The sequence below is a fragment of the Anarhichas minor genome, unplaced genomic scaffold, assembly GCF_050575085.1.
Source record: "Anarhichas minor isolate MPS153535 unplaced genomic scaffold, ASM5057508v1 ptg000024l, whole genome shotgun sequence".
NCBI lineage: Eukaryota > Metazoa > Chordata > Actinopteri > Perciformes > Anarhichadidae > Anarhichas > Anarhichas minor.
The window spans coordinates 16,366,999-16,380,499 of record NW_027466470.1 but is presented as its reverse complement, the minus strand read 5'-3'; the positions used below and the strand labels follow the sequence as shown (position 1 = coordinate 16,380,499).

At 42.4% G+C, this 13,501-nt stretch overlaps 1 protein-coding gene across 1 annotated transcript in view; it reads left to right on the top strand.

Moving 5' to 3' along the window:
• The first annotated feature begins 1,264 nt into the window (after positions 1–1,264).
• LOC142956063 (A-type potassium channel modulatory protein DPP6-like) overlaps positions 1,265–13,501 on the top strand; it is a 34,099-nt gene continuing 21,862 nt past the window's right edge. Inside the window, exons 1-3 of the mRNA XM_076097364.1 lie at positions 1,265–1,321; positions 8,999–9,055; positions 12,713–12,827. Of these exons, the coding sequence (XP_075953479.1) occupies positions 1,265–1,321; positions 8,999–9,055; positions 12,713–12,827 (229 nt within the window). The remainder of the gene's footprint in view (positions 1,322–8,998; positions 9,056–12,712; positions 12,828–13,501) is intronic.

Genomic DNA, 13,501 nt, shown 5'->3' with positions numbered 1-13,501 from the left:
TGTGTGTGTGTGTGTGCACAGAGATGTGACACACGGAGAGAGTTACAGCACAAACAATGTTTTGTTGGGAACGGGAACTATTTCTGCTCTATGTGGGAGGACGGTAAGCACTGCTTCTCAAGAGCCAGCCCAGCAGCAACCCTTTGTTTTATTGGCAGGCAATACAGCAGTATTGGCTTACAATATAGCGGAGTTAGTGTGATTTTTTAAATTAGTATATGCAAATCCTAAACTGCAATGCACAGAACACGGTGAGTCACGAATGTATACTGTATATGTATATTTAACCAAGATAAGACTAAAAATTGCCCCCAGAAAACAACTCCACTGACACCTGAAAGTATTTTGCTCTTCATGCATTGATTCCTGTTTCCATTTCCTGTGTAATGGACTTGCCAGTAATGAGTGCCCACAGTGATCTGATCCGAACTGACAGGACTCCATATTATCAGTTGCTGCGAGCTCGGTGCAGAGCGGCGGGAAGTGGAGGCTGGTACAACTAAATATAGGTCCAGGTGGACAAAACCTTGAGCTCTCCTTTGTATTAGCACGGAGGGGGCGGAGGGTAGGGGGATGGGGGTGTGTGGGGGTAGGGGGAGAGGGGGGGGGGGGGGGGGGGGGGACTGCAGAGAAGACTTTTGCACTATTGGAGCTCCAAACTTTTGCTAATGAAGGAAGTTAAGTTGTTGCTTCTTTTTGTCCCCATTTTTGTTTCACGATGCTTTAAATTACACATTTTTGAAGATAATGAAGAACAAATGATTGTTTCCAATCTGACATGTTTTACTTCTTTTATTTTGATGTTGAAAAATGATGTCTGATCCTCCCGTCGTTGATTGCCCATGCATGCACCTGTGCGCCTCAGTCCTATCCATAACTTCAATAAATTCATGACTAAACGCGGCGCGCTGTAGGCGGGAGTTTTGGGAGCGGCGGGTGATGACACTGCCACTCCGAAAGGCAAGCCGAACCTCCCACATCGCAGCCGTCCACAGTTTCCTGCACATCAGCTGAACCCTGCGCTGTCTGCACCCACGGTCTCTTACATTATTCTAACAAATCACTTGATATCCTTGAACACTTGGTACGTCTCTCTCTCTCTCGCTCCACTCTCTCTCTCTCTCTCTCTTGGTCTGCGTCTCTCTCTCCGCTTCATTATTCTGCACCTGTCAACGGCGGACGCCGGGCGCGCGTTCCTCTTCTTCTTCTTCTTCTTCTTCTTCTTCTTCTTCTTCTTCCCTCCTTCCCCTCTTTATTCGCAGTCATGACTTCTGGAAAAGACGCGAACGGGCCGGTGAAAGCGGCTCAGCAGCAGGACCAGGTAGGACTTCACACGAGCTGTTCTTTGGCGTTTTTATCTCTTAACAAGCGCGCGCGCGTGTGTAGTAGCAGCGGCGAAAACAGCTGATTTTAATCGGACAGCCAAAATATTCGATATGTATGCTGTTTTCTGGCTAGGTTGGAGTTATGCACCGACTTCCAAACTTCTTCCTAAATATTTAATGAACTCATATTTGTAACCTCAGCCCACAGGTGTAGCATCTATACCATGCTGACCTGTGCGGGGTCCTGTTTTCATGAGTAATTGTACTTTGTGAGAACGTCTTCTGGTCTTCTCATACACAGGGTTTAGTTTTTGTTTGGTTTCAGGAACAAAATCTTTTTTTGTTTTGTTTCTGCACCAAAGATAAAAGTTTGCACATGCGTCAGACAGATGCGTGTTAAATTGAGTTTACATTGAGTTTTGTATGAGGCCCCATAGGCAACACTGCGAAGTGACGCAATGGCACAATCCACTTCATGGGTTTACATAACTGAGCTCCCGCCATTTCATTTAGTTTGAAAGGTGCTTCACAGAGATAAACTCATGTTTGCGCGCAGTGAAGTCGAAACATCTTGACCGTGACTCTATAGTTGCAACAGCTGTTGATTATTAAGTATTTGTCTATATGGTAGCCTATATGTTTTCGGCCCTGAATATGTGAGATTAAAAAGGAGGTTTCAATGCAGTTGGCCGACGTGTTGTGGGCACCATGGGCTCTTTATCCAGCTTGAATCTGAGAATGTACGTGAATGAATTCAAGCTTATTTTATCTTCTCCCTTTGAAAATGCTGAGCTGCCTTTTTATTATGGCAGTCATTACTGGCTCAGCAAGTGCACCTCCATATTGTTTATCTGATACGGCATCGCTGTCCGTCTCTTTTGTTGAGCACCCCCGCAAACAGCCCCCTCACCCTGTTGCCGATCATGATGCTGTAAAGGCGGACCGGAATTGCCACCACAGTGTTGCTCTCTCTGTCTGTTGTTTATATCCATTAACGTATACGCGCTGCTTTTGAACTCCAGGTCATTGTCTTGTTCAAGGTAGCATCCCACTTGCACAGTATCTATTTCCAGCAGACGAGCCGTCATTTAAAACACAAGCACCCATCCACACTGCGGGGATCAAAGGTGACTCATGCAGTATAAAACCTCTTACATAATTGATGAGATGGGTCGACTCTGCTGTGATTAAATTCAATTTGAATGTTTTCGTGAATTATTTTCAACTCCCTCCCCATCTGAAACTTTCATCCTTGTAAATGCGTTTGGTCTGCCCGTAATTATTCGGAAGGGATAATGGGTCTCTTCTCTTTCTTTCAACTCAAAATTGGTTTAATTTTCATGGACGTTTTTAGGGAAAAATAACGTTCAGTTTGAAAAGGAAGAGAGAGAAAAAGAAACGGCAGCGAGGGTTACTTCCAGCTGATCCATTCTTGAGTGATTCAACTTCAGTCGCGTTGTTGTGCGCTGCAGTTCTTCTGATGATTAAAATATATTGTGCCAGTTTTGTCCAGAGGCGGGCGGTAATTCAGATCCCCTGAGAAAACCCTTATTTTCCTCGGTCGTGCCTTTTTTTCCCCGTCGATAGATTCAGCAGGCATTAACGCCGCTTTTCTCATCTCCCTCCCAGTGTCGCACTCTCAGTACGACATGTTATTAATTCTTACAAAGACCAATGCAGAGCCCCACGAAGCCCAGAAAGTATCTACTGATATTGCCAAGTTTGGTCTCTATTGTCTCTTTCACATTTCCTATTTGTATGGATCTTTTCCCGCAGATTCTTACTTCTAATATCTGAAGCATGAGCTCAAATATTTATTTATTCTTCAACACATATGGGGAGGGATTTCCTCCCCATATGTGTTGTGGATTCTTTTAAACAATTATCTTCAGGAAGAGTTGCCCAGGAAGTCGAAATGCTTTCAATTATGGCAACACTTTGACTCTGTCCATAGTTACTTATTTTAGCTTATGAGCTAAACCACTTTATGGTTTCCTTTGTTGGTGTACAAGGCTGGACTGGCCATCATCCACTGGGCACATTCCTGGTGGTCTAACTACCTTTTGGCCGATACAACTGTCTATTTTTTATTTGTCTGACCGGCACATTAAACGGTAGGCCCATTGTTTCTTTTCTGAATTGACATTAATTGCTATTTACAGACTGTAAGGGCTAAAATGCACTAGAAGCCAATTGTATTTACAATGATTCACTACATGTTTTAACTATCATGTATTCAAACTTGCATTCATTAAATTGCAATAATAAAGATTATGCGTCCGTGCGTACATGTCACCTCTCAGGCTGCAAATTAAGACAATATTCACGAAAACAGTCATTTTGGAACTTCAAGCTTCTCAAACTTGCTTCTGTTTTGGAAGAAAGACTCTTGGAATTTAAACTCTTCATCCGTCACCGTCACCTGCTGCTAAATGTTGGAGGAAAGCTGTGCTGCACTAAATGTGCAACAGGCTTTGGCATTTTGTTCTCATGACACAGTAGGAAATGACAGAGCGGTGTTATAATTGAATTATTTTGCATAGTGCTTTGTCATCACATAACCAGTTGTTTTTGCTGGCTCTCTGCTGTAGATGCTGAATGTTCCCCTTCCATTCTGGAAAAGAGACTGTTTTTAATGTCAAGCAGAAGATGTGTTTAGCAGCCTGCTTAGGCATGTTAGCATTGTCATCGTGTGAGCATGTTAGCATGCTGATATAATTTACCACAAAGCACTGCTGGTGCTCAGTACATCCTCACAGAGCCGCTGGCTTGGCTGTAGACTATAGTCTTTGGCGCCACTCTTCAGTTTGCTGTTACTGTATGTTGTACTGTACGTTGCAGTCTGTCCCGTGTGTTTCTATGGATTTTGTAGGTTTGTACATGTTAATATGTCCACGTAATTGCACAATATGTTCCTGTTTTAATTCATATAAAAAGACATCCAGGTACACTTGAGAGATAGCCAGGTCCCACAAGTTTCCAAGCCAAATGAGTACATGAGTACTAGATGAGTTATAGAGGAGTACACACACACACACACACACACACACACACACACACACACACACACACACACACACACACACACACACACACACACACACACTCTTGAAGATGTAGAATAGATCCTTCGGAGCGCCTCCCTCTCCAGTCTGGTAATGTATCCGTTCTGACAATAAGACGAGTGCGGCACTCATGGTATTTTTAAATGAGACACGCTGGCTGGGTGTAATTTAATTTAGCATTGCCTTCATACAGAATACTGTAGCTGACTGGAAGAATTTAAGTGAGCCATGGAAGGGAAGAAGCATCGGCCCAGATATTGAATAATTCATTCCCAGGTGAAATCCGATAATGGCATAAAAGGCAGCGGTCTAAATCATTTAATATTATTTTGAGTTGTTGAGAAAGAACAACATAGTGCACTTCTTCTTACTTACCTCACCAATAAATCAGTAATGCCACTAGTAATATTACTGCAACCACTACTGCTACCATAACTAACCTCCTACTACTACTACTACTACTACTACTACTACTACTTATTCAAATATGTCCATCCGTTTTTAAGGAAGTATATATTTAAAGCTGCACTAATCAATATTTATATATTAACAATGAGTCAAATGACTATGTGCAGTAGTAAAAAACCCACAGAGAATTATTATCCGACTCAATTTGTATCTCTGATCATTATCCCCTCAGGTCTATGGAGAGTTTCAGTATCTTTTAGCTCATTGTTTTGTTTTTTATGGCCTGAGGCCAGATTAAACCCACTGTAAACTAGCGGCTCAGCACCAGACAGCAGACACACAAAGTTAGCGACTAGCATTCAGAGCATTTAGCAGCTTAAGAGCCAGATAACTTTCCTTAAGGAGTTTGTGAAGTGCAAAACAGCTAGAAGGAGAGTCAATATTTGAGATAACGTGACTCCAACTGAATGCTAATGTCACTTTGTGTTTTGGTTCACTGCTGGATGTGCAAAAGAGCAACTGTTTGCTCACAATGTTCATCATATCCGCTTTATAAAGTCATAATATGTCAGTGTTGAGTTATCAGCCAAAGAATCAAGTAGCGCTGGACTCCATCTCCTTACATTGACAACTTGCCAAAGTTGGATTCGGAGAGATTGTTGTGTGATTGTCTTCCCGTATTGCAGAGTTGCTTACAACCAGATGGAGCTTCGCTGGAGGATTTTTTTGAAAGTGCTTTGCTACTTGTTTGCTTGTGATGATACTTGTAAGAGCAAAACGTAATCAGCCGGTGATGAAAATGTTCCTGAGCCCTTTCATTCCTCGTCTGTTAGACAACTGTACAGAACAGCACTGAAGTCAAAGATCAGCTGTTCTCAATTTACTTTGGGTTATGTGAGCAACTTCAACTAAACTCTGTCTCCCCTCTTCTTCTGTTTTTTTATTTTTTTGTTATTTCTTCACTTTGGAAAATTACTTTTACAGAAAATACATGCCACAATGTGACATTTACTATCTTACAGTACTTTCCCTCAGCGGTTATAGTCAGACATGTTGATCTATGTGATTTGGTTTACTGTACACTCCACAGTGTGAAGTTTCAATTCACAATTTTGTGCTTGTCTCTACTTGTCGCAGGGGATCGCTTATCAGCAAACACATTGACTTTACAATATCTCGTCTGAACAACATTTCGTTTTCTTTGTCTTACACTCAGTTGAGTGTAAACCTCACACTCCACATTTTCCGAAGGGGACAAAGACGGGCTGGAAAGACGGAGACATGCTGATGCGCTGCCATCCATGAACCCAAAAGCCAGCTGGCATAAATTCTTAATCTCATTCATGAATGCCCATGATTTATTGATGCTGTTCCAGAGGAAAAGTTTACCCCATATGTCCGAAGGCTACTGCTTCACTCTTCGAGTTTGACTCTGTACTCAGACAGCGACTACATTACAGTGGAGTGATATATCGAGTGTCGAGGGGTCCGATGTCTGCAGCTGAAAGTTTGCTTTCGTTTCAAATGTCTGTTTTCTTCCGTGCCATATTTTTTAGTTGGTTAATTCCGCGAGCCTCCGGTCACATTTCCCACGTGACACTCGGTGGTAATATTAGTCCCGGCTGTACTGCACAGCACAGCCGGCACCATCTTCACTGCAAATCTGACTCAAATGACTCTCTTGGTTTCCTTGGAAACCAGGTGCTCAGAGATCAGTAAAGATCCATTTCACACTTCAGCAGCGAGCAGAGACAAAGAGATGGTTCGACAGAGGGAAAGTGGGAGGGAGAGAGGATTAGAGAGAGAGAGAATGGGAGCATCCTTTAAGCTTCACCTTAAAAGATGCTTCATTTTCATAGACACCTTTTCGTCTAGAAACAAAAAAGGAAAATAGTAACAAATAGATTGAGAAGAAATGGTGTCGCTTCCCCTCGTGGGATTCTCTACCCCTTTAGAGTCGTCGGTACCGAAATGCACAGGGTTTGTTTAGATTTGGCGCCTGTAGAGAAGAGGGTGAAAATGGCTCCGGCTCTCATTTATTGATGCAGCTTTTATTGTTATCAGCTGTATGGCATGCCTGCCTGCTCTTCACACACACACTAACAGACGGGAGATGGCTTCATGCAGACAGACAGGAATACCTCACCGTGTCTGAAAACGCTGCCAAAGGTCAAGATTTCCTTTTAGCACACGGTCACGCTTTTTGCCTCGTTAAGAGCTCTTCAGTAAATGTCAGCATCCGGGGAATACAAGAGATTGCAGCTGTTTGTTGCATACTTTAATAAGTCCAACATCGGGGAAATCAACTGATATGAAGTTAGATTCCGTACGTCTCTTAAGGGTTTTCGTTTGCTGGAAACAATGGAGGTGTTGGCGATTCATACATTTTATGTGACATTTTATGTGCCAGAGTTCGGAGCTCCCAGCTCATTTGTGGTTGAGTAGGTGGGTGAAATGTTCCACACTGCACAAAAGGATAAAGCAGTCTGCAGGGATAAAGCAATCAGAGCTAAGCCACTTTAATAGCAGTGGATTGTAAGAGGGAACAGTGCTATTTTAAAAAGCATACGCTGCTGCTTTTCAGTCTACTTCTCAAATACATGGATTGAGTATGGGAGCACGTTGTTGGGTCTTTAGCAAGACAGACAATAAATAAAGGAGCTTATAAAAAGAATGAAGCCTCTACCTAAATCTACGTGTAAGGAGGTTTAACCAGTGGAGCTTCCTAAAGATTGCACTGAAATGGATGGGGTGTTTCATCATAACAACTTTCCACAGTGTTGGCATACCACGTTCATTTTCAACCTCAATTCAGATCATTTAGCATGATGGTGGCTCCAAATGGCTTTCACTAGTAGAAAATTAGATCTTCGCTATTTAAACTTTACCAACCCAAGCCTATGGGCTATGTGAAAATGAACAAAACCAGCCTGAAGATGGTGTTAAATACTCAGTTTAGGATTCAACCCTTGGTGAAGATGATAAAATACACGCAGATATAAACACAGTGTTGAGATTTAGGATTAAAGTACATTTACTCAAGTACTTCAAGTACCTTTTTGGAGGACTTTTGCTTTACTTGAGAATTTGTGTGCACCTTTATGCCTCTACTCCACTGCATTTACTTGACAGGTTATTTTACTAGTAACTTTGCAGATTGACATTAATAATACAAAATATAATAAATGAATAAGTGTTGTATTATTATAGATGAAGTTACCGAGCTGTGTTTCTAGTTAGAAATAACCGTTTGACATTAGAGTGATGTTTTCACTTGAATGCATCAACACAATTATATGATATGTATTTTATTTTGCAAAAAAGGCTATTCTGCACAATGAGTACTTTTACTTTTGGTACTTAAAGAGTATTTTACTGCTAATGCTTTGGTACTCCTACTCAAGTAATTTTTTAAAATTGATTTTAGACATTAGATTTGTCTTTATTGTCTTGGGCATTTCAGAAAAGACGTGCAGCATATACACAGCAGCAGACAGCCTCTCCATATACACACAATGTATCTCTATATTCTACACCGTTGTACTGGCACTTTTACTTACGTAGATGGTCTGAGTACTTCTTCCACCGTTGCACGTAGAAGCACACACTTACACACTCATAGGTAAATTGGATGGGGAATATGAAATTGAACTGTAACCAAGCCGTGCCATTTGCTCCATCGACACCTAGAGGTGTCCCATTACCTCTCCCACCAAAAGTCAGGAGAGAACTCGCCGGCACGAAAGAGCTTGGAGTGATTTCCAAAGTGATGCTGCCTACAGACTGGTGTGCAAGAATAGTTCCTGTACTAAAACCTGATGACCCAGAGGTTCTACTATGTGTAGACCTGACAAAGTTGACCACTAAGTCAACAGAGAGGGACATGTGCGTTCATCAGGGGATCACACTCCTGGAGGGCGCCAAAGTATTCTCTAAACCGGACACAAGTTTGGCGTTTTGGCAAATCCACTTTGCAAAAATATATTCATTACTCCATTTGGGAGATATTGCTTTGGCATCTACACTGCACCAGAACATTTCCAAAAGAGAATGTCTCAGCTGCAGAAAAGCCGTGCAAAAACCAAAGGCTCAGCACGACGTGGGATGAATGGCAGTGTTAAAGTGACTGGACCAAGCAAGTGCGACGCTGAAAAGTGAACGTGTGAATTCCTCAAAACCTCTTTCAAGTTTCTGCTACAGATCAACAACAAGGTGAGAGCTGTCACCAACACAGAGGAGCCCACTAATGTGAGTGGGGTGAGAAGGCTTCCGGGGATGATTAATCATATCGACAAATACCCCCTTACCCGAGCAGAGAAGACGGTTACCGAGGGAGCGCAAAGAACATTTGCATCTGGAAAAATGTATAACGCAGGGTTTTTGACAGCATCAAACGAGAATTGAGCGAACCGCCAGGTTTGGCGCTTTTCAATCCCAGGCCACAGACAATAGTCTCCGCTGATGCATCGGCGTATGGACTGAGAGCTCCAGAAACGAGAGGATGGCACATGGAAACCGGGTGCCTGATTCAACAACAGGGAACAAAGATCTGCTGCAATAAAGAAGGAGGCTTTTAACCATTGAGCGATTCTCAGACTTGATTTGGCTTCTTCCCCTTCTGGGATCAAAGAACTTGAACGAGACTGATGAGATACTCATACACTGCTGCACACGTTCCAGGACAGAACATTCTAACTGTCAGCCATTGTCGTCCTCAGCGCAAAAAAGGGCTGCAGGTGAAAAAAAACTAGAGACGGAAATTAAACGTTATGCGTGATGACAGAGCAAAAAATGCAACAAATCGGCGAGGAAACAGGTGAAGCAGTACTGTATTAGCAGTTGGCCTGACACATTTAGCATAAAGTGGCCGTGTACCTTCAGCATGCTGGGAATCTGACAGATGATGATAGCTTGCTGCTAAAAGGCACGCAACTATTCCTAAGTCACTGCAAAAGGGGATTTTTGGGAGAGCTGCACATTTGTCACCAGGGCATAGCAAAATGTAGAGAGCAAGTGAAACAGTCTGGTGGCCTGGACTAATCACACAACTTCATAACATGGTGGAGGGAGTGTAACACCTGTGCAAAAGAACAGAACCACAGAGAAACACAACTGCATACTGAATATTCCCGACAAACCATGGGAAATGGTTGGTTCTGATGGAAACAACAGCCAGTATTTAGTGATGATCCGCAACTGTTTCTGTCATTTTTAATGTGAACACTATGAATGCCTTCATCCCCATTCGAACTAAATCACGTCTCCATCCCTCTCCATGATGGCGTCTTTCCTGTGAAGCCGTTCGTCACAGCTTTTGATTTCAGACATGGTCGGACAACACGTTGCACAAACTGGATCGTAAACTTACCCCGAGACAGTTCAACCACCTCTCTATCTGCCACTAATGGGGGTTTCAAACAGTCTGATTGAGTGGCGAAGGGGTCAATGAAGAATGCGCTTTGCAGCCGTTTTGCTTGTTTATAGAAACTACTCTTGGAGATAAAGCTGCGTTACCTACAGGACAGGATTCCCCCTACATGTTGAACTGTGACTACTTTTAAATGGAAACATCAGACATGAATTTATGCAAATACAGGTAATTAACATAACTGGAGTATCTTGCCGAGCATAGCTTTTAGATGGTTTAAATAGCAGTGAAGGCTGTCCTGACCAGCATGTACAGCTAGCTACTAGCTCGTCACAGGAAGTGTGATAAACATCCAATACATCTTTCCTAAGTTTGTGTTATGAACCCATGAATATTGGCGGTGAAGATTAATGGCTGTATTCATTTCAACTGGATTTATTGAGGAGTTTATAGTGAAAAAAGGAAAATGTCCAACAGTATTTGATTGCCTATCGATTCATATTGCGGAAAAGCTCCCTGACCTCTGATTGAATAATTGGGTTTCTGTTTACAGAAATGCCAAGCGCTGGAGGGAAGCTGCTCCTGCTCATCAAGTCGTCTGCATCCTGCGTTTCCACAACCTGAATTAGCCCACGGGGCCTGTGGAAGATGTATTTAAGATTCTAAAAGTAGGCTGTCTGAAATTATTACCATGTGCCTCCTGTGCTCCAGCACAATGAGCATGCTGGATTTGTTGTGGGTGGAAAGAAATGACTAGAACTAAATATTTACTCGCATGGCTCCCGGGCTGGTATCAAAGTGTCTGAAAATATTCTGCTGAGAGACGCGTTGCCTCTGTTATGTGGCGTAGATCCAGCTGCTGTCACATTTTTAGATCTAGTACCTCTCCATCAGGTACAGGCTGCCCTGAACTGGATAGCGGACTGTGCTGCATTCAAGTCACCTGCCTGCACTGATTGGTTTGCCATTTTCAGGGCAGAGATAGGGGGGGGGAAATAAGTAAGCAGATGCAGAAACAAGACTGTGATCGCTTGTCAAAGCCTCTTATTGTTTTATTTCTGGCTTGATTCAGAGGGCCAATCTTTATCATATAGGCAACTTCAACAGCATGTCTTTCAGGGACATTGATATCTTATGAATTTAGGATACACCTGATCGTGAAAAGCCTTACCTCTGCAGCAATAAATCAGCGTATTGCCGTGCCTGCTGTTTTTTCTATGTGTACTCACTGCCTTCAGTATTGATTTGCTTCCCTTAGAGACAGGAGGTGCACATGTGTAAATGCACACAAACACACACACACACACACAGGTACGCTTAAAACATTTAAATAAAAAGTAACTTGCAATGTAGTAATTTAAAGTCTTAATAGATATAAAAAAACATCATGTCGGCTCCGATAGTCGAGCCGTCTGTTGTACTCTCATGTGTACGCACACACCTCATTAACTTGTGGATGGTTCACTAAGCTGCTGCATACTGTATAACCACTAACTGCGGGCAGACAGGTTCTAATTGGTAACAAGGATATCAACAGCTGGACTGATACGGCTGGCTGGAGCCGCTCACTTTCCTCACGGAATGGGTCCGTCTGTCCAAATGCGCGCATCGACCAGAAACCCTGATTTATGACCTTAATCCCTCGACCTGCTGGATGAAGATTTCATTCATTCATAAAATGTATCCTTAAACATATGTAGGGCTACTCACATGCTAAATTAATAGCACTTCAGAGGAAATGGCAGTAACAATGGTCAGGAGCGTTCATTTACGCACAAATTTAACAGATAAGGCATATTGTGAACTTGAGGTGGTTGAGGTGAACTTACTTCTAAAGTTGTTCCTGCTTTGTATTGGACACAGTATTTCAAGGAGTGAATGATAGTGTGTGTGTTTATACGAAGCCCATCTGTTAAATCGCACTCTAAAACTCCCCAGAAGATGAGCTCCTAAATCAAAATAGCTCAAGACCTGCGTGTAGCGCGTATCGGCCGGTCTACAGAGACCACCTGATTGCTGCCTCCCGCACTTGAAATGTTGTTTGTGTCCTGTGGACTTTTGCAGTATATGTGTTTCGAATGGCGCTGATTAGCCATCGACCATCTGCTGGGCTGTGTGAGGAGAGCCGCTCATTATTTTGCCTGTTGTGTCTGCGTTGAAGACGTAGCTCCTCTACAGCTGTCGGGCAAAGCTGCAGGGACTCTTCTCGCGTGCGAGCAGCGGGGAGCAGCTGGTGGACGCAGTGTTACTGCACACAAGTGGCTAAGTTGTCGGCGTCTGTCTGACAGAGAATGAGCTTTCCTCTGGCTCCAACTGTGACAGTGCAAAATACATCTGCCTCGTGTATGTTAGGATCATATCTAAAACGCTGTGTGTCCTTTGTGAAATAGAAAAGCATCACCTGAAGGTCATCGCTCAACATCTTTTCGTAATACAGAGAGCAGATCAGGCCTGTGGTGACAAATCATTTCTGCTGTTACCTGAAAGCTTTAAAGTTGATGTTTTTTTTGCATCAAAGTAGTGTGATGTGTCATATTGTTTTTCAGGACCTGGTCGGCAGCGCTCCGCCGCAGAGGAACTGGAAAGGAATCGCCATCGCCCTGCTGGTCATCCTCATCATCTGTTCCCTGATTGTCACCTCCGTCATCCTGCTGACCCCTCGTATGTACAATATACACACACACACACACACACACACACACACACACATACATATTCCATCATTCAGAGCGTGCAATCCTCCAAGGATACACACCCCTCCTAACTGACGTTTTTATTGTAGGAAGTGATTAGAACATTTGTAATCTGTAGCGATATTGCACTCCCTGATTTTTGCAAATTTAGCACACACAAAAAAAATCCTATATCCTCACCAAATACTAATAATGTTTTTTCATCAAAATCTGTTACATTTTGGAAATATTTTGATAACAAACAAACAAATCAATATTTACTTAATAACACTCACTGTTCTCTGCCTCAGTATGTATGTATGTATGTATATATGTATGTATGTATGTATATATGTATATATGTATATATGTATGTATGTATGTATGTATGTATGTATGTATGTATGTATGTATGTATGTATCCTACACATTGTATCCTACACATTAAATGAGAGCAAAACACTTTGGCCACCACAGATGGAACTCAGAAACCACATACCTCTGCCACAATCCTCTTAACTGATTATTTTAACAGTATAAAATTGAAACGTGCATTTGATCAATGGATGGATTTTAAATAAATATAGTGTGAGAAAATCATTGGCTACAATGCACCAGATTAAACCTCTTTCTTTCCCCTATTCAGATTTTTCTTTTTTTTGC